This window comes from Hoplias malabaricus, chromosome 10 (assembly GCF_029633855.1).
Source record: "Hoplias malabaricus isolate fHopMal1 chromosome 10, fHopMal1.hap1, whole genome shotgun sequence".
NCBI lineage: Eukaryota > Metazoa > Chordata > Actinopteri > Characiformes > Erythrinidae > Hoplias > Hoplias malabaricus.
In genome coordinates this window covers 39,506,431-39,528,838 of record NC_089809.1, presented here as the reverse complement: position 1 = coordinate 39,528,838, position 22,408 = coordinate 39,506,431, and the positions used below count along the sequence as shown (strand labels likewise).

The window sequence follows — 22,408 nt, the reverse complement described above, 5'->3', positions numbered from 1 at the left end:
CGCCATCTGGAGGTTTTTAGACAACGGAGAGACTCCAAACGCTGAAAAGCACCAACCGAGATGAGGATGTTGCTCTATTCCTGCTCCATAGGGGGGTAATAGACTTATTTTTGCTGTAAATGGAACTGACTCTAAAGTCGGGAGAGCGCTAAAAGTAAATACAGAAAAAACAGCACGAGTTACAAATGAGTTTCTGAGTTTACAGACAATTACACTTCAGCCGCGTACAAACAACAGTGGTTTTTCTACTCAGACACACCATTCCACATTAAAAGACATGGCGCTTCTGAACATAAACAAACCATAGAGAACAGAGTGTCTCCACAATCATAGACAGTGTGTCATGTGCAGTGCAATAGCTGTTAGCTACAGACACACTGATGAATACGGAGCAGCCCACAAAGACATGAATACAAGCACCTGTGTGTGTGTGTGTGTGTGTAGAAGGATGTGCTAAACCACCACAATCAAAAGCTAATATCTACAATAAAGACAAGCTAACATCAAACCAAAGCCACACAGACCTTTCAGAAGGCACTGACTTCAGAGATCAGACGCGCGCCGGCAGGTTTGCGATGTGCCCGACCGTCTGATCTCTCTCAGTGTGAATGCTGCTTTTGTTCTGGCGGGCCGGTGGTCTATTAAAGCGGCCCAAAACCGATCCGCACAGTTTCCATGGCTGCAGCAGACAAACTCCGTATGGCTGAGGGCGCTCCCTCCAGAGCATGGCGGGAATAAAATCAACAACATGCACACGGGGTGTGATTACCACGAGGTTAATGCCAGAGTATCAGTGGCAGAAGACAGGAAGACTTCAGCAGAAGGAGAATCACCAGGACGTGGGAGTGAGGGATCTGTATCATATTCATGTTTTGGATTAGCATAGTCATATATGTTTGGGATTAACATAGCTGCTTTCGCTAAAAGCTAAGACACACTCCAATATCCGCCAGCACCATTAAACAGGAGCCAAGTCTTGAGAGCTGTTAGCCTTTCACTTCTTTGAGCTTTAGGCTGAAAGCGCTAGGCTTATGGCCAACACAGTGCTTTCAGCATGGGGCAAAGTCAGTGTAGCATCAGTTCCGTTCAGTTCCATGGTGACGTTACCCAGAAAAGAAGACATCGTACAAGAAACGGGTAAATGATACAACTACACACACAACGGAAAGCACAACGTGTATAACACAGCTCACAAGTTTGAACAAGAACAACTCTATCAGGTGTACCAATCTGTCGTAAGGCATTTCTGTGTATAATTTAAACATTCTCCACTCTTTTGTTATTTTATCGTAACTGGAGTATTAGTCCCGACAATTCTCTTTTGTTTCAACAAAAAATAACCTAAAAATGAAGTAATAATGCGCCACGTTCCCAGTGGCTAACATTGAAATCCCCATCTTTAAATCATCTAAACCAGTGGTTCTCAAACTGTGATACGCGTACGACTAGTGGTACGTGAAGCAGCAAGAGGTGGTACGCCAAATGACAGTGAAATATGTGCTACTTAATAAAATCTAAAGTTTTTATGCATAAATTGCATAACGTTTCACAGTTTTCCGAATTACGCCCCAATGAAATTCATTTGTTTTTGTAGAAAAATACAACGTGCTACGCATACACCGAAGTTCATTACGTTTGTAAAGAAACGGCAGATAGGGGGCAGCATTCCTCCACTTTTTTTCCCCCAATTTTTTGAGAAATCCATATAAAGAAAGCCCAGTTTCTGTTGTTTACTGGATGTGAGCAAAGGCTATTGAAATTTGGATTTTATTATAAAAAGGGCAAAGCATTAACGAGAAAAACAAGCCGAGACGAAGCTCGAGAAATACTCCGGAGCACAGAAGGACTAAATCCAAAGGCAGAAATACGGAAAAACTAAGTGAGAATTCGGTACATGTGAAGACAACATAGAAGAAAACACTCAGCTGAAGGAAAACATGGCCGTTCTTCACATCACAGCACAAGGTTTAACACAGCGCCGCGCCTCCTTCACCACCTACTGCTACAAGCGCCGAGAGCCGCTGTGACCTGCTCCCAGCGCCACACTGTTTTCAAAACATTTATTGCCCCTAAATTTTATATGTTCTCATAAATGTATAATTGTGTTTAAAACATTCAGCCTATAGTTATTCCTCTATATTCTCTCTATAATTTTAGTAAATACTTGAGATAATTTTGTATAAAGCATATTTCAAGTAAATAAAAAGCAACAAAAACATGCAAAAATTCAAGCAAGATTTTGCATCATGTCCCCGGCACAGAGGAAGGACCAGGGGCCACATGTTTGTGTGGTGAAATTCACAGGTGGTACTTGGAGCGTTTGGTCTGATAACGGGTGGTAGTTGGTCTAAAAGGTTTGAGGAACATGTTCTAGACCAAACGTCACACATAGTTTTGGGCACAACATTGTCCCCAAGAACAAAACAAATGCATCACAGCCTTCTGCAGCACTTTTTCCTGATGGAGCTCATAATGAACACAGTGCCCAATAAACTCTTCACTCACTGCTTTCACACTGCTTCATGTTTACATTATTTTTCATGGAATAAAATGACTATTTACAGTGAAATAAACAGTGTCTACAAAGTGACAAAAGAGCGAGATCCTTTTAAATGTAAGTATTTTTTGAATAAACAATGTTTTAAGCCATAAGTAGTGAGTGTGTGTGAAAGTGTGTGTGAGTGACCTGGTGAGAGTGTGTGTGTGTGTGTGTTTGAGAATGACAGAGTGAGTGTGTGAAACTGTCCACAGGTGTGTTTATGTGTGTGTGTGTGTGTGAATGACAGAGTGAGTGTGTGAAACTGTCCACAGGTGTGTTTATGTGTGTGTGTGTGTGAATGAAAGGGTGAGTGTGTGAAACTGTCCACAGGTGTGTTTATGTGTGTGTGTGTGTGAATGAAAGGGTGAGTGTGTGAAACTGTCCACAGGTGTGTTTATGTGTGTGTGTGTGTGAATGACAGAGTGAGTGTGTGAAACTGTCTACAGGTGTGTGTGTGTGTGTGTGTGTGTGTGTGAGAATGACAGAGTGAGTGTGTGAAACTGTCTACAGGTGTGTTTGTGTGTGTGTGTGTGTGTGTGTGTGTGAATGACAGTGAGTGTGTGAAACTGTCTACAGGTGTGTTTGTGTGTGTGTGTGTGTGAATGACAGAGTGAGTGTGTGTGTGTGTGTGTGTGTGAATGACAGAGTGAGTGTGTGTGTGTGTGTGTGTGTGTGTGTGAATGACAGAGTGAGTGTGTGAAACTGTCTACAGGTGTGTTTGTGTGTGTGTGTGTGTGTGAATGACAGAGTGAGTGTGTGAAACTGTCTACAGGTGTGTTTGTGTGTGTGTGTGTGTGTGTGTGTGTGAATGACAGAGTGAGTGTGTGTGTGTGTGTGTGAATGACAGAGTGAGTGTGTGAAACTGTCTACAGGTGTGTGTGTGTGTGTGTGTGTGTGTGTCGTTTCTCTGCCGTGAGCAGAGAGAGAGAAAGCCTAGCACCGGACCCAGACGCTTTGTTTTTTTACCCATTTACAGACACTGGGGCTTCGTAAACACATTAGAGCGGTTTCCAGCGCAAACCGACTGCAGAGCAGCACATGGAGAGGAAACACACTCAGAATTTTATAAACAATGTGTTTTGAAATAAATCATGAACATCACCTTTAAGTTTAACACAAGCCTAAGCTCGGACCAGTGTAAAGCAGTTGAACGGTTTAATTTTCGGAGGCTATCTCTCCCCCAGCGGATCGTCCCTCCATCACCAGAGACGCTCTCCCTCTCTGGCAAAGGATTCTGGGTCATGAGAGGACTCCTCTCCCTCCCTCGCTTTCTGTACGCGCAGATGGTGCCTGAACAAGCAATGCTAATAGTCCATATATTTTAGGCAAATATATGCAACAGCGCCCTTTTTATCCTCACACACAACTCTCGGTTAATGGATGTCTTTGAACAACACAAGCTTGACTGCCCATTCACACGGGTCCTGAAACGACACTCTTCCGCTGCTGGATTCACAGCGGATTCCGTTAGTTATTTACTTCATTTAGAGAAGAAAACATGAGGAAGAAATGCTAACAAGTCTCTAATAAGGAATAAAAGCCAGTGAGAATTGGCTAGCACTGCGCAAATGAGGCCTATGGAGACAAACGACACCCTAACTGCTCCTCTGTACTTGTTTTATGTCGGCTATTTGCAGTTAATTATTTATTTAAACACCATCAAAGCTAAGTTAGAAGGGTAAAGATAGTCCCCCCCTGTCGGCGTTGTGCTGTTCACTTTACTTTATTCTAAATTAGTAGATCGCTAGACACTTCCGTTAAAAAGTATATAATAATTTCAGTACATACTCCTGAGACTCACGACGGTCAACCACAGTAACACCCCCCGTACCTTCTCTGTAACCCTTGTCCAGTTCAGGGTCGAGGTGGGTCTGTATCCTACCCAGAGCCAATGGGCGCAAAGCAAGAACACGCCCTGGAGGGGGCGCCAGTCCTTCACAGAGAGACACAAACTCACAAACTTGAACCCACAATGTGACTCTTTACCGAACCACGCCAGTGAGGAGAAGCCCCTGGGACGGTTACCCTCCAAAAGGGTGTCATTGATGCTGAGTGCATTAGCGCCCCCTCTTGGAGTTGTCCTTCAGTGTGATTGAGTATGTGAGAAATAGTGCCAGTGCGAGTGAGTGATTGTTTATGAGTGAGATTATCCGTGACAAACAAAAACAAGAATTTAAAACAGAAACATAAAGAACCAATAACGCCAAACCAATAACACCAAGAAACTAAAGGAAACATTTTGTCATTACCTTCAATAATTACACATAAATATTACATAATTACATTTGCAATAATTACATTTAATTATGTGTAATTGGCTGTTTAATGAAACCAATCATGTTTGATTAAATCTGAGGACACGTCTTTCCTTTTTCACAGGGTCCACCAACTGCAGTCCACAATCAGTCACCATCTACTTAGCTTTTCTCAGCAATAGCCAGCACCAGCACGGTGTATCAGTGTGTGTGTGTGTGTGTGTGTGTGTGTGTGTGTGTGTGTGTGTGTGTGAGTGCATACACGCGTTTTACAGCCAGAAAGAGCCTGATCTCAGCACTGCTTCCTCCAAAAGAAATCTCATAAACTCAGTGAAACAGCAACCCTAAATCTAAACACACACACACACACACACACTCTCTTACACACCAGCCATGCTCAATTGTCTATGTATGGGCACACACCCACAGCATCACAGTGAAATTACCAGTCTTTGCATGAATCACACATACACAGACAAATGCATATGGCGCACACCCACGCTGTTCCAGAGAAACAGGCTGCTCTCGCAACTGACACACTGGGCTGCACACACACACACACACACACACATTTGTAATTGATGAGTCTGGTATGACCCACTCTCCTCAGGAGGGCTGAATTGATCTCATTCTTCAGACTGATCGACGTGCCAATCTAAGTGTCAGTCAAACTGTTCTCTGAACATCAGCAAACATCAGATAAGAACGAACGTACACACACCTCTCAACACCAGCACTGGTGTTACTACACACACCGTCCACATGAGAGAGGCAGGGCTTCGGTGCACAGTGTTCTTCACGTACGAGAAAAATAGTAAGAAAGGATTTAAAGCTTTTATTTCTGAGACGGAAGAAGGTCCACACTCAACCCTATGGGTCTGAAAGGATGTATATAAGTGGGTCAAGGGTCCCTTGCTGACCCGCCCATGACGAGGCAATAAGGCAGGCGATGAGTGAGGATAGTAGCAAAAATAGTGTGTAATCCACACAGACAGTTAAATAAAACAACCTCCGAGGGCTGGAGCCAAATCTGGAACAAGCCTCACGTCCCCGAAACGCTCCCGCAACAAACACACAGGAAAAACACAAGGAAAGAACAAACCTGATGGCCCTGTGCCACGCTGAAGAGCCTTTTAAATCACCGGTGTGTCACCACTACCAATCAGGCTCAGACTCCGCCTCCAACTACATCTGTAATCAGGCCCAACTCAGACAGCCAAGAGGGTCTGACAAGAACGGGATAAAATACAGGAAGCTCAAACTTAGCTGACCGTGTCTTTAGAACAATGGACTGGCCACAGGAGTCCAACCTCAAACGGAGCAGCTGTCCTTCACACTGTGTGAACGCTGCGTGATGAATGGACCAATAAAAACACCCCAAATTCACTCTTTTAATAAGATCTTTTTACATTGACTTTCACTGAAGGTTAGAGGGAGCTACGTTTACCGAAGTTTGTAGGTAAACAGTTCTCTCTGGGTGTTTACTTTCAGAAGCTAAGCATTGTTAAAGGTGGAACCGTGTGCTCGACGGTTGTTTGTAGGCGGCTGAAGTGTAACTTGTCTGTAAGTTTTTATTCACCCATTTGTAACTCGAGTTATTTAGTTTCGTAGCACTGTCGCTAATGCAGTTAGCCATCTCCTGAGCTTGGAAATTTCCACCTTAGGTGATCAGACACAGCAAAAATAAGTCAATGTTACCCACATACAGAGCAGGAACAGAGCAACATCCTCATTTCTGTTTGTGCTTTTCAACATTCAATGTCTGTCTGTTGTCTAAAAACCTCCAGATGTCGTTTCTGTGCTGTGAGCAGAGAGAGAGAAAGCCTAGCGTACCGCACTGAGACACTTTGTTTGTTTCTTTTTTACCCAGACACTGGGGCTTTGTAAACACATCAGACTAGTTTCCAAAACAAAACGACTGGAGAGCAGCAAATGGGGAGGAAACGTCTTCTGAATTTTATTTTTAAAAAGTGTTTTTTGATTATAATAGTGAACTAATCCTTTACGTTTTTTCCCTTCTCCTGTAAAGTCACTATTTTGGGAGATATATGATTTTAATTGGACAGCGACAACACACGTAGTATCCTTGATGTTCTCTGTGCTGCTGTGACAACACAATTACCCTCAGGGATCAATAAAGTTATCTATCTATCTATCTATCTGTCTGTCTGTCTCTCTCTCTCTATCTATCTATTTGTCTGTCTGTCTGTCTGTCTGTCTATCTATCTATCTATCTGTCTCTCTATCTATCTGTCTGTCTGTCTATCTATCTATCTGTCTATCTATCTATCTATGTATCTGTCTGTCTGTCTCTCTATCTATCTGTCTGTCTGTCTGTCTATCTCTCTGTCTATCTGTCTATCTATCTATCTATCTATCTATCTGTCTGTCTGTCTATCTATCTGTCTCTCTGTCTATCTATCTATCTATGTATCTGTCTGTCTGTCTCTCTATTTATCTATCTGTCTATCTATCTATCTGTCTGTCTGTCTCTCTATCTGTCTCTGTCTGTCTATCTATCTATCTGTCTCTCTGTCTATCTATCTGTCTGTCTGTCTGTCTGTCTCTCTATCCATCTCTCTATCTATCTGTCTCTCTGTCTATCTATCTGTCTTTCTATCTCTCTGTCTCTCTATCTGTCTGTCTGTCTATCTATCTCTTTGTCTATCTGTCTGTCTATCTATCTATCATCTATCTATCTATCTATCTGTCTCTCTCTCTCTATTCAAAATTTGGCAGAAAATAAAACACAGTTCTTAATCATGTGAAAGAAATGGAACTACTGATGGAGCAGATATACTTCCTTAATTCTTCTTTCTTAATCTAACAGATTTGAGTCTGTTATTCTTAATGTGTCCGGTCTGTCCTGTGTTCCAGCGTCCTGCAGTTCAGCCACTAACAGCTCCTTATAGACTTCAGTCATTTCTGCACTGAACATTCTCCAGAACCCAGCCTCCTGCTTAAGTTCCATTCATTTGATTGGTCACTAAAACAGATCTTCCAGTCCCACACATAAATGATCCGACTGACAGCGTGCTTCCAGATCTGTTAACTCTTCTTAACAAGACACACTCTCCATCCACTAGAACAGCACTGGCTCTGACCGGCCCCTTTATGAGCTCCATCATCATAACTGCACTGCACAGGTGTATAATTAAAGACCGAAGCTCATCTGTTGCCGTTCACAATTTGCCATCAGACCTCAGCTTCTTTTGTCACTGGTCAGTTTCTGAGCCCAGGACAGCTGTTGTCCAGATGTGATTCGGGAGTTCTCAGAGCAGCAGTGACACTGACGGTGTGGTAGAGGTGTGAGCTTGTGTCTGGAGTAAGGATATGGGTGCGTGGGTTGTTGGTAACTGCTGGAGTATCTGTTACCGCTGGACCTTGTGAAGTGGTTAAAACATGGCTTTGAAAAAGAGAAATCACATCCTGCACCACTCTGATTTGGTGTTCACGCTCTGCAGCACCAAACTGGTTTACAACAGTCTTATGTTCAGTCACTGGAAACTAAAACGTCCGGCACGGCTGCTTAATCCGATCTGAGCGTATGACAATGAAACGACATTTACTTGAAGACCGTGAAAACGCAAGATATAATCACATCTAATCACAAAAATGGCGGTGAATGCTGCCCCTAAATTTTGTAGACGATTTTTTAAAGAACTGATGAGTGCAGAGTATTAAAGACCATCACAACGAGAGCAGAAACGCTAACCGAAGAGCGCTACTGTCATAAATATAAAACCTAATCACCCAGATTGACTTAAGAAGAGTGCTATTAGACAACAACTCATCATTACACATTTGATCAGAAACTGGACGGTTTTGTTTTGCAGTCACGCTGTTTTGGAAGAACGACACCACACGGTAAAACACTGCTCCACGGTGAGCCCCACTCACTACAGCCTCTGTGGGGCTCACAGAACAGCAACGTTTAATGAAGCATTTAAGTGGATTTGCAGTTTTTGGATTTCCTATCAGTTTACTTCTATTAAATGTCACAGTCAGTTTTCTGTGCGCTGCTTAAATAAGAAAACATGGTCGTTCTGATTCGACTCTGCTTCTGACGTCAAGTGCAGAGACTTTAGAATGGCCCCGCCCCCTCGTCTGAGTCTGTCCAATCACAGCGCTGGACCCGTGTTTATGTGAGAGCGCAAAGACGAGATCAAACTCAGCAAAACAGACACAACGAGCGCGGAGAAATAAGAGCACTGAGTAAAAACGGAGAAGAAAGAGAACAGAGCGAAAACAGCTAAAAACCAGAGCTTCTGCTCCTCGCTCCTCACTGCTGTGCGCTCGGGGTCGGGGTGAACAGCGAGCGGCTCATTATCATTTAAAGGAACAGGCGCTGAAAGCGGGCATTCTGAACAGGGCTGTTTAGATAGGGGGAGAACGATGCTGTAGGGTTTGATCCTTGTGGTACTTTGACCACAGGTTTTGGCCCTACATTTGGGAGGCTGTGATTCTGGATCTCTGCAATGTTGTGACACAAAGTGTGGTGCATTATCATGATCATAATTATTCTATTTTAATAATCACAATAAATGATGGTAATTATTGCCACATTTTCAACAACACTGAAAAACCACAAGCAAACATTAGCAGAAATGATATATCAGTCGGTCCCGAACATCTCTATTCATCTCCAGTCAATGAATGCAAAAGAGAACTCCACAGTTGTGGTTCCGTGGTGATAGGGATAGAGTCAAATTCATTCATGGTCCAACCAGGCGCTCTCAGAGGGTCAGAGCTGGCTCATGAGCCACAGGCAGGCCCCCTCGAACATGACAGCCAAATGAAATAAATCAGACTTGCATCATACGATGCCCTGCCGCTGACTGTGGTCCCTCACAGATGAGCTTGTTAGTTCGGGAGGAGGAGAGAAGGGCCTGGGGGCATCGCTCATGCACTCGTTTCAGTGCTTTCGCAGCGGTGATTCATGCCGAAGCCAGGCGGCCTCTGGGATGACCGAGGCTAGGCTGGAGCGGCGGTCAGTCCCCTCGTCTAATGGCAGCCTCTGTGTCAGCCTTTAGTGTGGTGCTAGACCAGCGTAGACACTGTGAGAGTGTGTTTTCATCATCAGCACACAGTCTCACACACGTACACTCACACACAGACACGTCTCCATCTCTGACTGTCCTCATCCGCATCCCTCCATCTCTGTCGCTCTGGCAACAAACACACACACACACACACACAGAGACGTAGAGGAGAGGTTGTAACCATAGCAACCCCGTGGTGCTTACCTGCTCCTGAATGAGCTGAAACAGTGAGCTCCTATCCATATACTGGGCAATGCTTCACCAACCGCCGCGACGAGAAAGACACGCATACACACACGCGGCCACACGCAACACACACACGCTCTCACACTCACGCACACGTACACATGCTCGCGCTCTGGCACGCGCACTCGCGCCCGCCAGCCGCCTTAGCACGCCTGGCCCTGAGAGGGCGGCACACACACACATGCACGCACGAGATGCAGTAGTATAGTAGAATCTGCAGGCTGCCCTCCTGTCCTCTGCTTACGTCCAGATGCTGGCTGTAGGGGAAATCCAGTCAAGCTCACACTCTCTCTCTCCCTCCCTCCCTCTCTCTCTCTCTTCCACACTGCAGCTACACTTGCCTTCTTCTCCTTCTCCCTCTTTCCACAACGCAGCCTTAGGTCTCCCAAACCCTCCCTCCCTCTCTCTCCCTCCCTCTCTCTCTCTCTCTCTCTCTCTCTCTCTCTCTTCCACACTGCAGCTACACTTGCCTTCTTCTCCTTCTCCCTCTTTCCACAACGCAGCCTTAGGTCTCCCAAACCCTCCCTCCCTCCCTCTCTCTCTCTCTCTCTCTCTCTCTCTCCAGTCCTAGGTGCCTCTCTCTATTCCTTTGCCTCTTCCTATTTGCAGCTTCCTCTACCTATATGTAAATCTCTCTCTCTCTCTCTCTCTCTCTCTCTCTCTCTCTATGTCCTTCTTACAGACTGCACTACCTGAATACTAATGAGGAAGGGGAGGGAGGTGGCGGATGTCAGCAAATAGGAGTGGAGGGGGAGTGTCCAAAAGGCTGCAGCTTCGCCTCTACACTGCAGGAGCGTAGACACACTGCATCTCACACACACACACACACACACACACACACACACACTGTTATGTTTATCTTTTCTTGTCAGAGTAATAATATAATAAACGTATACATCATTTCTCATGAAGAAAAGTAGGATGAAAAATAAGTGTTTTACTTTTACATTTGAGAAGATTCAAGTAAATTCAAGACGACACTGACACTATAAAACAACCCTATGTTCAGATCCAGCTGCTATCACTTCAGCTCCACAGTAGAACAACATTTGGCTTCTCTTTGGTGCCAGATTCATTGCATGGGTTTGTTACATTTCACCTTCAGCACAACGGATCTTCACTAAACGAAGCATTGGGTAAATTAGGTGTTGGATGGATATTCTTCCTCAAGTAGAGCTTCAGAAATCAATCAGAGAATCCTCCTGCTGCCATTCATTTAAAAATAATAAGAAATGTTTAACAGAGAAAAGACCCCAGTGATGATTTTTATCCACTTTTGAGTGTATTGTATTTCACTGATGCACTTCCTGTATATTTTAACTGTGAATATGAACATGCTACCTGCACTTATACTTATTTTAATGTTATAAATTACAATATGCAAATTAAAATATTATTAATAATAATCTCATTGATCAAATTTAAACACTGAGTAAACGGCTCTTTGAATTTACATAATTTTCATCCATCCATTCATAATCTGTAACCCTTATCCAGTTCAGGGTCGCGGTGGGTCCAGAGCCTACCTGGAATCATTGGGCGCAAGGCGGGAATACACCCTGGAGGGGGCGCCAGTCCTTCACAGGGCAACACACACACACACACATTCTTTACATAATGTTTTTAAATGAAATTGAATAATCTACATCCAGAGATGTATTACACAGACAGACAGACAGACAGACAGATAGATAGGTAGATAGATAGGTAGATAGGTAGATAGAGACAGACAGATAGATAGGTAGATAGATAGATAGATAGATAGATAGATAGATAGATAGATAGATAGATAGATAGATAGATAGATAGATAGAGACAGACAGATAGATAGGTAGATAGAGATAGATAGATAGATAGATAGATAGATAGATAGATAGATAGGTAGATAGAGACAGACAGATAGATAGGTAGATAGATAGATAGATAGATAGATAGATAGATAGATAGATAGATAGAGACAGACAGATAGATAGGTAGATAGAGATAGATAGATAGATAGATAGATAGATAGATAGATAGATAGATAGATAGGTAGAGACAGATAGATAGATAGATAGATAGATAGATAGATAGATAGATAGAGATAGATAGATAGATAGATAGATAGATAGATAGATAGAGACAGACAGATAGATAGGTAGATAGAGATAGATAGATAGATAGATAGATAGATAGATAGGTAGATAGAGACAGACAGATAGATAGGTAGATAGATAGATAGATAGATAGATAGATAGATAGAGACAGACAGATAGATAGGTAGATAGAGATAGATAGATAGATAGATAGATAGATAGATAGATAGATAGATAGATAGATAGATAGGTAGATAGAGACAGACAGATAGATAGGTAGATAGATAGATAGATAGATAGATAGATAGATAGGTAGATAGATAGATAGATAGATAGATAGATAGATAGATAGATAGATCAATAGACAGACAGACAGATAGATAGATAGATAGATAGATAGATAGACAGACAGACAGACAGATAGATGATAGATAGACAGACAGAGAGATAGATCAATAGATAGACAGACAGATAGATAGATGACAGATAGACAGACAGAGATAGATAGACAGACAGACAGATTGATAGATAGACAGACAGACAGATAGATCAATAGATAGACAGACAGATTGATAGACAGACAGACAGATAGATAGACAGGCAGAGAGATAGATAGACAGACAGATAGATTATAGATAGACAGACAGACAGATAGATCAATAGATAGACAGACAGATACTTTATTGATCCCATAGGGAAAGTCAAGTGTAATGTAAGTAACATGCAATCATTCTCAAATTTTGTATCTAGATGTATTCATTCATTCATTATCTGTAACCCTTATCCAATTCAGGGTCGCGGTGGGTCCAGAGTCTACCTGGAATCATTGGGCGCAAGGCGGGAATACACCCTGGAGGGGGCGCCAGTCCTTCACAGGGCAACACAGACACACACACCTACGGACACTTTGGAGTCGCCAATCCTCCTTCACAGGGCAACACAGACACACACACCTACGGACACTTTGGAGTCGCCAATCCACCTACCAACGTGTGTTTTTGGACTGTGGGAGGAAACCAGAGCACCCGGAGGAAACCCACACAGACACAGGGAGAACACACCACACTCCTCACAGACAGTCACCCGGAGCGGGAATCGAACCCACAACCTCCAGGTCCCTGGAGCTGTGTGACTGCGACACTACCTGCTGCGCCACCGTGCCGCCCTATCTAGATGTAGATGATTTAATTTCACGCAACCCTTTGATGTTTCATTCATTCATTGTCTGTAACCCTTATCTAGTTGAGGGTCACGGTGGGTCCAGAGCCTACCCAGAATCACTGGGCGCAAGGCAGGATCACACCCTGGAGGGGGTGCCAGTCCTTCAGAGGGTGCCTTTTGATGTTAAAAAAAATTAAGTAAAAAATAATTAACTACAAAGAGTGCATTAATATGTCTTTTTTGTCTACAGGGTAGACCATTTATATGGATACACCTTAATAAAATAGGAATGCATGGGTGGTAATCATGGTGGCCATTTTGGATCCAACGTTTGTTTTTTTTAATGGGAAGACGGTCATGTGACACATCAAACTTATTGCCAATTTCACAAGAAAAACAATGGTGTCCTTGGTTTTAACTTAACTTTATTCTTTCATGAGTTATTTACAAGTTTCTGACCACTTATAAAATGTGTTGCCTATTGTGTTGGATTGTCAATGCAACCCTCTTCTCCCACTCTTCACACACTGATAGCAACAGGAGCTATGCAGGAGAAATTGGTTCTCTGTTAACAGTGTTTTCATGGGCTGCAGCGTTTGAATCTGACATGGAGTGTTCAGTCAGAACTGGTGAGAAAGCATTGTATCTGGTTTTTACAGAGAGAAAATAATGTAACTGTAGGCAGATATCAAAAATGCATTGCTGTTTAAATGTGATTAAGATCCATCTCCAGATGTGGTTTGAAAGGATCGATCATAATTGGATCACTGTGCGTTCTGGGCGTGTTAACACTTGGTCTTTTCATGTGGTCAAGTGAAATACAAACATACATACATGTTATAAACAGTATGAACAGAGCTCATGAGTAGGGCTGGGCAATTAACTGAAAATTAATTGAAATCGACATTCACAACGTCTAATCGACATGAACTTGTGTGTATCGATTATATCAATTATTTTTATTATTATGTCCCCATTGTGTGTTCATGTACTGTCCCTTTAAAACCATGCTACCAAGCTGTAGTCATGTGATTCTGCCCCCTGTCTGCCACATGGAAGAAATACGGAGGAGAACCTAAACACCGAGACCGACCGAGCGCGACTCGAGCAGCTCGTACCAAAGAGAAACATGGCGTCTGTGGCTTGGACGTGTTGTGTTTTGACTTTAATTAAGACGACACTGAAGACGACACCAAATATAAACAGTGCTCAGAAAATGAGAGAGGAACAAGCTCCCGGCAACATTAGAAAATATATCCCAGCTTCAACACTGGAGCATATTTACAGCGCCATCCTCGTCACTGAACAATGAGTCAAAAATACAAACACAAAATAATCGTTCATTATTCGTAATCGTGGTAAAATGTCAAATTAATCGTGATATTGATTTGCGTTCATATTGTCCAGCCCTAAGGCTCAGTAACGTAATATCACTCCCTACTACTTATTAATATCGTTTGATCCCTTGCAATAAATAACCATATGACAGCCGTTTAAATGTTCTAGTAGCTCTGCTCGTTTGTCCAGTTATGACACTGGAGATAAAGACGTTTTCAGTATGAGCCTGAGTTTAAATGGAAAAATAATGCCCACTAAACAAAAGTAATGCTTTAGTGGGTGCATCAAACCCTGTAATTTCAAGTGTTAGAGGTATTTACAAAACACAATTTTTAATAAAGTCTTTATTCTGACACCCTGTACTGTATATAAATAGGCTTATAAAATGCTGTATGCACTAATATGCATCTAAAGAGCTGGGTAATAATTCAATATCATATATTCATTGCAATATAAAATGTTTCAATAACAACGATATTCATGTTAAACACATTTTCAGTTTTTCAGCACTCATTATTTACAGCGTCTGTCACTGACTGAGGGTCGTTACAGGACCCCGCCCTCAGTTTTAGAGTTAGTTTAAAAATATTAACACTGACAAAGCCGAGAGGTTGTTGTTTGATGGTGATGTCCTGTTACTTGTTCGTTCTGGAAGTTTTTCAGTGGATTTTATACTCTTTATATCGGTATCGAAATTATATCGTATCGACTGAAATTAGGAAATATATCGTGATATAAATCTTGACCATATCGTCCAGCCCTATGCAGATAACATAAACATAATGTATAAAGTGTGTTATAAAATAACCTGTTGCTCTGCATACTTTGTTTGCCCCTTTTCACCCTGTTCCTCAGCGCTCAGGACCCCCACAGAGTAGGTGTGACGTGGTGGTGGATCATTCTCAGCGCTGCAGTGACACTGACGTGGTGGTGGTGTGTTAGTGTGTGTTGTGCTGGTGTAGAGTGGATCAGACACAGCAGTGCTGCTGGAGTTTTTAAACCCTGTGTCCACTCTCTGTCCACTCTGTGAGACACTCCTCCCTCGTTGGTCCACCTTGTAGATGTAGAGTCAGAGACAGTAGCTCATCTGTCGCTGCACAGTGTGTGTCGCTCGTCCTCTAGTCCTTCATCAGTGACACAGGACGCTGTCGGCTGGATGTTTTTGGTCGGTGGACTGTTCTCGGTCCAGACACTGAGGGGTTTAAAAACTCCAGCAGCACTGCTGTGTCTGATCCACTCTACACCAGCACAACACACACTAACACACCACCACCATGTCAGTGTCACTGCAGCAATGAGAATGATCCACCACCACATCACACCTGCTCTGTGGGGGTCCTGAGCGCTGAGGAACAGGGGGAAAAGGGGGTAATAAAGTATGCAGAGCAACTGATGGACTACAGTGTGTAACTGTAGAACTACAGAGTGCTCCTGTGTGGTCAGTGGAGCTGAGAGAGGGGACAGTGAGTGTAGAAACAAGGTAGGTGTTCCTAATCCAGTGATAGTTCAGTGTGTGTGTGTGTATATAATGATTTATGCTGTGGTCCACACAAAGAAGACAGGTCCCCACCATACGAGTTCGTAAACAGGTTATGGTCCCCTTAAAAATGTGAGTAAACAGGTTAAGTTCCTCTTTACAGGGAAGTAAAACCTGACAGAAATGACTTTTAGTGAATGAGATGTATTACACTGGAGAATGTTCTCAGTCTATTGATCTGCATTAACATTATCACCAGTGACTGGGTGATGAAACCCCTCACCTTTTCCACAGACGCCCATTAACTTAAGAAATGGTCCATTCAGTTTTTGACTTTTTGAAAAACTTTAGACTTCTCAGTGAATCTCCAAACACATCACAAACTTTCCTTGAGGCTGACGTCTTCCGGGTTTAAATCAATGCTGAACGTCGCCGTGTGATTTGAGGCTAAAAAAACGTTTGGATTTTTGCTTCACACACTTGGAGGCAATCTGCGTCTGGTTCTCTAACTTTCTGGACCACAAATTAAGAAGCTGACACCCACGTTTTTGGCAGTTGGCAAGTCTGAAATTTGTCCATGAGTTTCTGCGCAGACACAGACACACACACACACACACACACACACATTTCCACAACTGTGAAACAAGGATGTAATAACAGCTTGAAACCAACAGGCCTATTATTTCCAGATACCATTCTGTGAAAAGTATTTTCCCCTTCCTGGTTTATCCATTAATACTTTATTATTTAACATTGTTTGATGTTACATAGCTGGCATGGTGGCGCAGCAGTTAGGTGTCGCAGTCACAAAGCTCCAGGTGACTGTGAGGAGTGTGGTGTGTTCTCCCTGTGTCTGCGTGGGTTTCCTCTGGGTGACTGTCTGTGAGGAGTGTGGTGTGTTCTCTCTGTGTCTGCGTGGGTTTCCTCCAGGTGACTGTCTGTGAGGAGTGTGGTGTGTTCTCCCTGTGTCTGCGTGGGTTTCCTCCGGGTGACTGTCTGTGAGGAGTGTGGTGTGTTCTCCCTGTGTCTGCGTGGGTTTCCTCCGGGTGACTGTCTGTGAGGAGTGTGGTGTGTTCTCCCTGTGTCTGCGTGAGTTTCCTCCAGGTGACTGTCTGTGAGGAGTGTGGTGTGTTCTCCCTGTGTCTGCGTGGGTTTCCTCCATGTGACTGTCTGTGAGGAGTGTGAGTGTGTGTTGCCCTTTGAAGGACTGGCGCCTCCTCCAGGGTGTATTCCTGAATTAATTAATTCACTGGTGATCACTGAGTTTAAAGGAGATAATACTGACATCTGTGGGTTTCTTTGGTCCATGCACTGAGCCTTGCCGGAGATTCACAAGGCGTCATAACAATCTGTTTGTACTGTTTCAAGGGGTATATAGCAATTGAATTTTTGTTTAAAATCCTTTATTCTTTATTTAGATTTTGGTTTTGATTCAGAGATTACAACTCTTTTACGATTGCTATCTGAACCGATATAAATTTTAACAAACTAAACAACACAAAGACAGATTGATTAGAGCCGTATGGGACCAACAACATCACACCTCTATGTCCTGGCTTTTCTCATGCAGCTCCATGGTGGGTCTCACTTCTGCCAAGGGCCTCAAAGCAGGTCTTGTGTGGACCTCATCACAGAGCTGTGGTTTGGTCGAACTCATTCAGCTGATATCACTTTTTACCTACAGCACAGAAACCAAGAGGATGTTTAAAAAATCTAATCAGAGGAGTGTGTAATTTATGTACGAGATTTGAGACGTATTTGAGTTGTGTATGCAGTTAACAACAGTAGAGTGTAAGGTCAGTGATGCAGCAGCATGCAGGGAAAATGATGGATAAGGACAATGTCCATTTACACACAACAGGAGACAACAATAGGTATGACATAAAACAGAGAGAAAGAAACAGGGAATGATAAATTCCAAGTGTTTTGTAAAGTGTGTGTGTGAAAGAGAGAGAAAAATGTGTAAATGCCATGCCCTTTCTTCATATTGATCCCTAAGAATCAATAGTTTCCAGTATTGAGCCTTCAGTCCAGACCCATTCACTAAGTTGCTTGGCCAAGAGTCTTAGAAAAAAAGCAAATAATTGTATACAATGCAACAAGATTTCTATTTAAAGTATATACCTCAATGCACTGGACTCAAAGCAAGTTGGGTTTTAATTTAAGTACAAGAGAAATCTATATCCGGAAATAGATTTATTTTACCCCTAATAATAGCTTTCAGACAACTGGCCTGTCTCGCAGCTATAGAGTCTATAAGTAATAGGCTTAATCTCTTTGGTTCAAATCTTAAAACACAGTGGTTGAAAAATACCTTTGAAATACTGATGCTCATAGTCTTTCAAAAACAATATTTGTGTCCATTACTACTTGGTTAAAAAATACTTTCATCAAAATAACTGATTTGCAATTGAATCCAACAGTTATCAAAATATGTACTGTAATAGGAAACATGGTAAAATCCATCCATCCATCCATTATCTGTAACCCTTATCCAGTTCAGGGTCGCGGTGGGTCCAGAGCCTACCTGGAATCATTGGGCGCAAGGCGGGAATACACCCTGGAGGGGGCGCCAGTCCTTCACAGGGCAACACAGACACACACACATTCACTCACACACTCACACCTACGGACACTTTTGAGTCGCCAATCCACCTACCAACTGGAAACTGGAGCACCCAGAGGAAAACCACACTGACACAGAGAGAACACACCAACTCCTCACAGACAGTCACCCGGAGGAAAACCACACAGACACAGAGAGAACACACCAACTCCTCACAGACAATCACCCAGAGGAAACCCACGCAGACACAGGGAGAACACACCACACTCCTCACAGTCACCCGGAGGAAACCCACACAGACACAGGGAGAACACACCACACTCCTCACAGACAATCACCCAGAGGAAACCCACGCAGACACAGAGAGAACGCACCACACTCCTCACAGACAGTCACCCGGAGGAAACCCACACAGACACAGAGAGAACGCACCACACTCCTCACAGACAGTCACCCGGAGGAAACCCACGCAGACACAGGGAGAACACACCACACTCCTCACAGTCAGTCACCCGGAGTTTCTCAAAAGTATGACCAAACATCCCTTTATGATGAGATAGTACGTCATTATCATGCCCAACTGTGTGACATTTTATCAAGTAATCGGGCTTCTCTGCATAACAGCTATCACAGACTATGTGATGTTTAGAAGAGATGAAACAGGTATGAAGCAGCAGTAAATTAAAGTCTTTTTTTCTCAGATTAACAGCAACATTCTCATTTTAGCTCGACCTCTTACCGAAGATAACGTTATGAGGCCCTCTATTGGTCAAACAACAACATAACACAGCTCAAGCCCAGCCCCTCCCACCCTTCTCTGATAGTCGGTTGGTATGGGGTTATGTTTCACAGTCAGGCCTGGTTCTGCTTGTATTATAATGTAATATATTTGCAATGTAAAGTGTGCTTGAGATTTGTTTAATTTTTGCTAACTGCTGTGAAGGTGTTTTAAGAAGTATCTGAAAGCACGTGTGTAAAACCACTACTCAGATTGGTTCAAGAGGCAGCACTGCCTTTGAGGCAGAAGGAACGTGATTGGTTACCAGCGAACAGACGTGGATGAATGTGATTGGTTAACACGCAGAAGGCGGAAATTCCCAATCAGTAATGCTCTGCTAACTCTCATGTTAGCCTGCTCTGACTGTTAGAAATAACTTGGGAAGAAATAAATGTGCAATATAACTTTTTTTTTTGTTTGTTACACATAGTTCTGTTTCATAATTTGTTGCAAAAACATCCGTATGCTTTGCTTGAATAGAGTATAATGTACTCGCTGTCTCAGAGGAAGCTGCTGAATGTTATAATGTTCTGCTGCCTCAGAGACAGATTTACATTTGATTTATTATTGCTGCCTCTGAAGAAGCTGCAGAATGACATACAATAATACTCTGCTTCCTCATGAGGCAGAGACTGAGGCCACATTCACACACCAAGTAAAAGTGGTACAAAAAGGTACAGACAGTGTAGTGTATCTTTAAAGGTACAGACAGTGTAGCGTATCTTTAAAGGTACAGACAGTGTAGTGTATCTTTAAAGATACAGACAGTGAAGTGTATCTTTAAAGGTACAGACAGTGTAGTGTATCTTTAAAGGTACAGACAGTGTAGCGTATCTTTAAAGGTACAGACAGTGTAGTGTATCTTTAAAGATACAGACAGTGAAGTGTATCTTTACAGGTACAGACAGTTTAGTGTATCTTTAAAGGTACAGACAGTGTAGTGAATCTTTAAAGATACAGACAGTGTAGCGTATCTTTAAAGGTACAGACAGTGTAGCGTATCTTTAAAGGTACAGACAGTGTAGTGTATCTTTAAAGATACAGACAGTGAAGTGTATCTTTAAAGGTACAGACAGTGTAGTGTATCTTTAAAGGTACAGACAGTGTAGCGTATCTTTAAAGGTACAGACAGTGTAGTGTATCTTTAAAGATACAGACAGTGAAGTGTATCTTTACAGGTACAGACAGTTTAGTGTATCTTTAAAGGTACAGACAGTGTAGTGAATCTTTAAAGATACAGACAGTGTAGCGTATCTTTAAAGGTACAGACAGTGTAGTGTATCTTTAAAGATACAGACAGTGAAGTGTATCTTTACAGGTACAGACAGTGTAGTGTATCTTTAAAGGTACAGACAGTGTAGTGTATCTTTAAAGGTACAGACAGTGTAGCGTATCTTTAAAGGTACAGACAGTGTAGTGTATCTTTAAAGATACAGACAGTGAAGTGTATCTTTACAGGTACAGACAGTTTAGTGTATCTTTAAAGGTACAGACAGTGTAGTGAATCTTTAAAGATACAGACAGTGTAGCGTATCTTTAAAGGTACAGACAGTGTAGTGTATCTTTAAAGATACAGACAGTGTAGTGTATCTTTAAAGGCACAGACAGTGTAGTGTATCTTTAAGGGCACAGACGGTGTAGTGTATCTTTAAAGGCACAGACAGTGTAGTGTATCTTTAAAGGTACAGACACTGTAGTGTATCATTAAAGGTACAGACACTGTAGTGTATCATTAAAGGCACAGACAGTGTAGTGTATCTTTAAAGGCACAGACAGAGAGTGTAGTGTATCTTTAAAGGCACAGACAGTGTAGTGTATCTTTAAAGGCACAGACAGAGAGTGTAGTGTATCTTTAAAGGCACAGACAGTGTAGTGTATCTTTACAGGTACAGACAGTGTAGTGTATCTTTAAAGGTACAGACAGTGTAGTGTATCTTTAAAGGCACAGACAGTGTAGTGTGTGTTTAAAGGTACAGACAGTGTAGTGTATCTTTAAAGATACAGACAGTGAAGTGTATCTTTAAAGATACAGACAGTGTAGTGTATCTTTACAGGTACAGACAGTGTAGTGTATCTTTAAAGGTACAGACAGTGTAGTGTATCTTTAAAGGTACAGACTGTGTAGTGTATCTTTAAAGGTACAGACTGTGTAGTGTATCTTTAAAGGTACAGACAGTGAAGTGTATCTTTACAGGTACAGACAGTGTAGTGTATCTTTAAAGGTACAGACAATGTAGTGTATCTTTAAAGGCACAGACAGTGTAGTGTATCATTAAAGGCACAGGCAGAGAGTGTAGTGTATCTTTAAAGGCACAGACAGTGTAGTGTATCTTTAAAGGCACAGACAGTGTAGTGTATCTTTAAAGGCACAGACAGTGTAGTGTATCTTTAAAGGCACAGACAGTGTAGTGTATCTTTAAAGGCACAGACAGTGTAGTGTATCTTTAAAGGTACAGACAGTGTAGTGTATCTTTAAAGGCACAGACAGTGTAGTGTATCTTTAAAGGCACAGACAGTGTAGTGTACCATTAAAGGCACAGACAGAGAGTGTAGTGTATCTTTAAAGGCACAGACAGTGTAGTGTATCTTTAAAGGTACAGACACTGTAGTGTATCATTAAAGGCACAGACAGTGTAGTGTATCATTAAAGGCACAGACAGTGTAGTGTATCTTTAAAGGTACAAACACTGTAGTGTATCATTAAAGGCACAGACAGTGTAGTGTATCTTTAAAGGCACAGACAGAGAGTGTAGTGTATCTTTAAAGGCACAGACAGTGTAGTGTATCTTTAAAGGCACAGACAGTGTAGTGTATCTTTAAAGGCACAGACAGTGTAGTGTATCTTTAAAGGCACAGACAGTGAAGTGTATCTTTAAAGGCACAGACAGTGTAGTGTATCTTTAAAGGTACAGACACTGTAGTGTATCTTTA

General features: G+C 42.4%; 1 protein-coding gene across 1 annotated transcript in view; it reads right to left on the bottom strand.

Annotated features, from left to right (window-relative positions):
- Nucleotides 1–10,303, bottom strand: part of rhbdl1 (rhomboid, veinlet-like 1 (Drosophila)) — a 51,306-nt gene extending 41,003 nt beyond the window's left edge. Inside the window, exon 1 of the mRNA XM_066683887.1 lies at nucleotides 10,041–10,303. Within this exon, the coding sequence (XP_066539984.1) occupies nucleotides 10,041–10,079 (39 nt within the window). The 5' untranslated portion in view covers nucleotides 10,080–10,303. The remainder of the gene's footprint in view (nucleotides 1–10,040) is intronic.
- Between the last annotated feature and the right edge of the window lie 12,105 nt (nucleotides 10,304–22,408).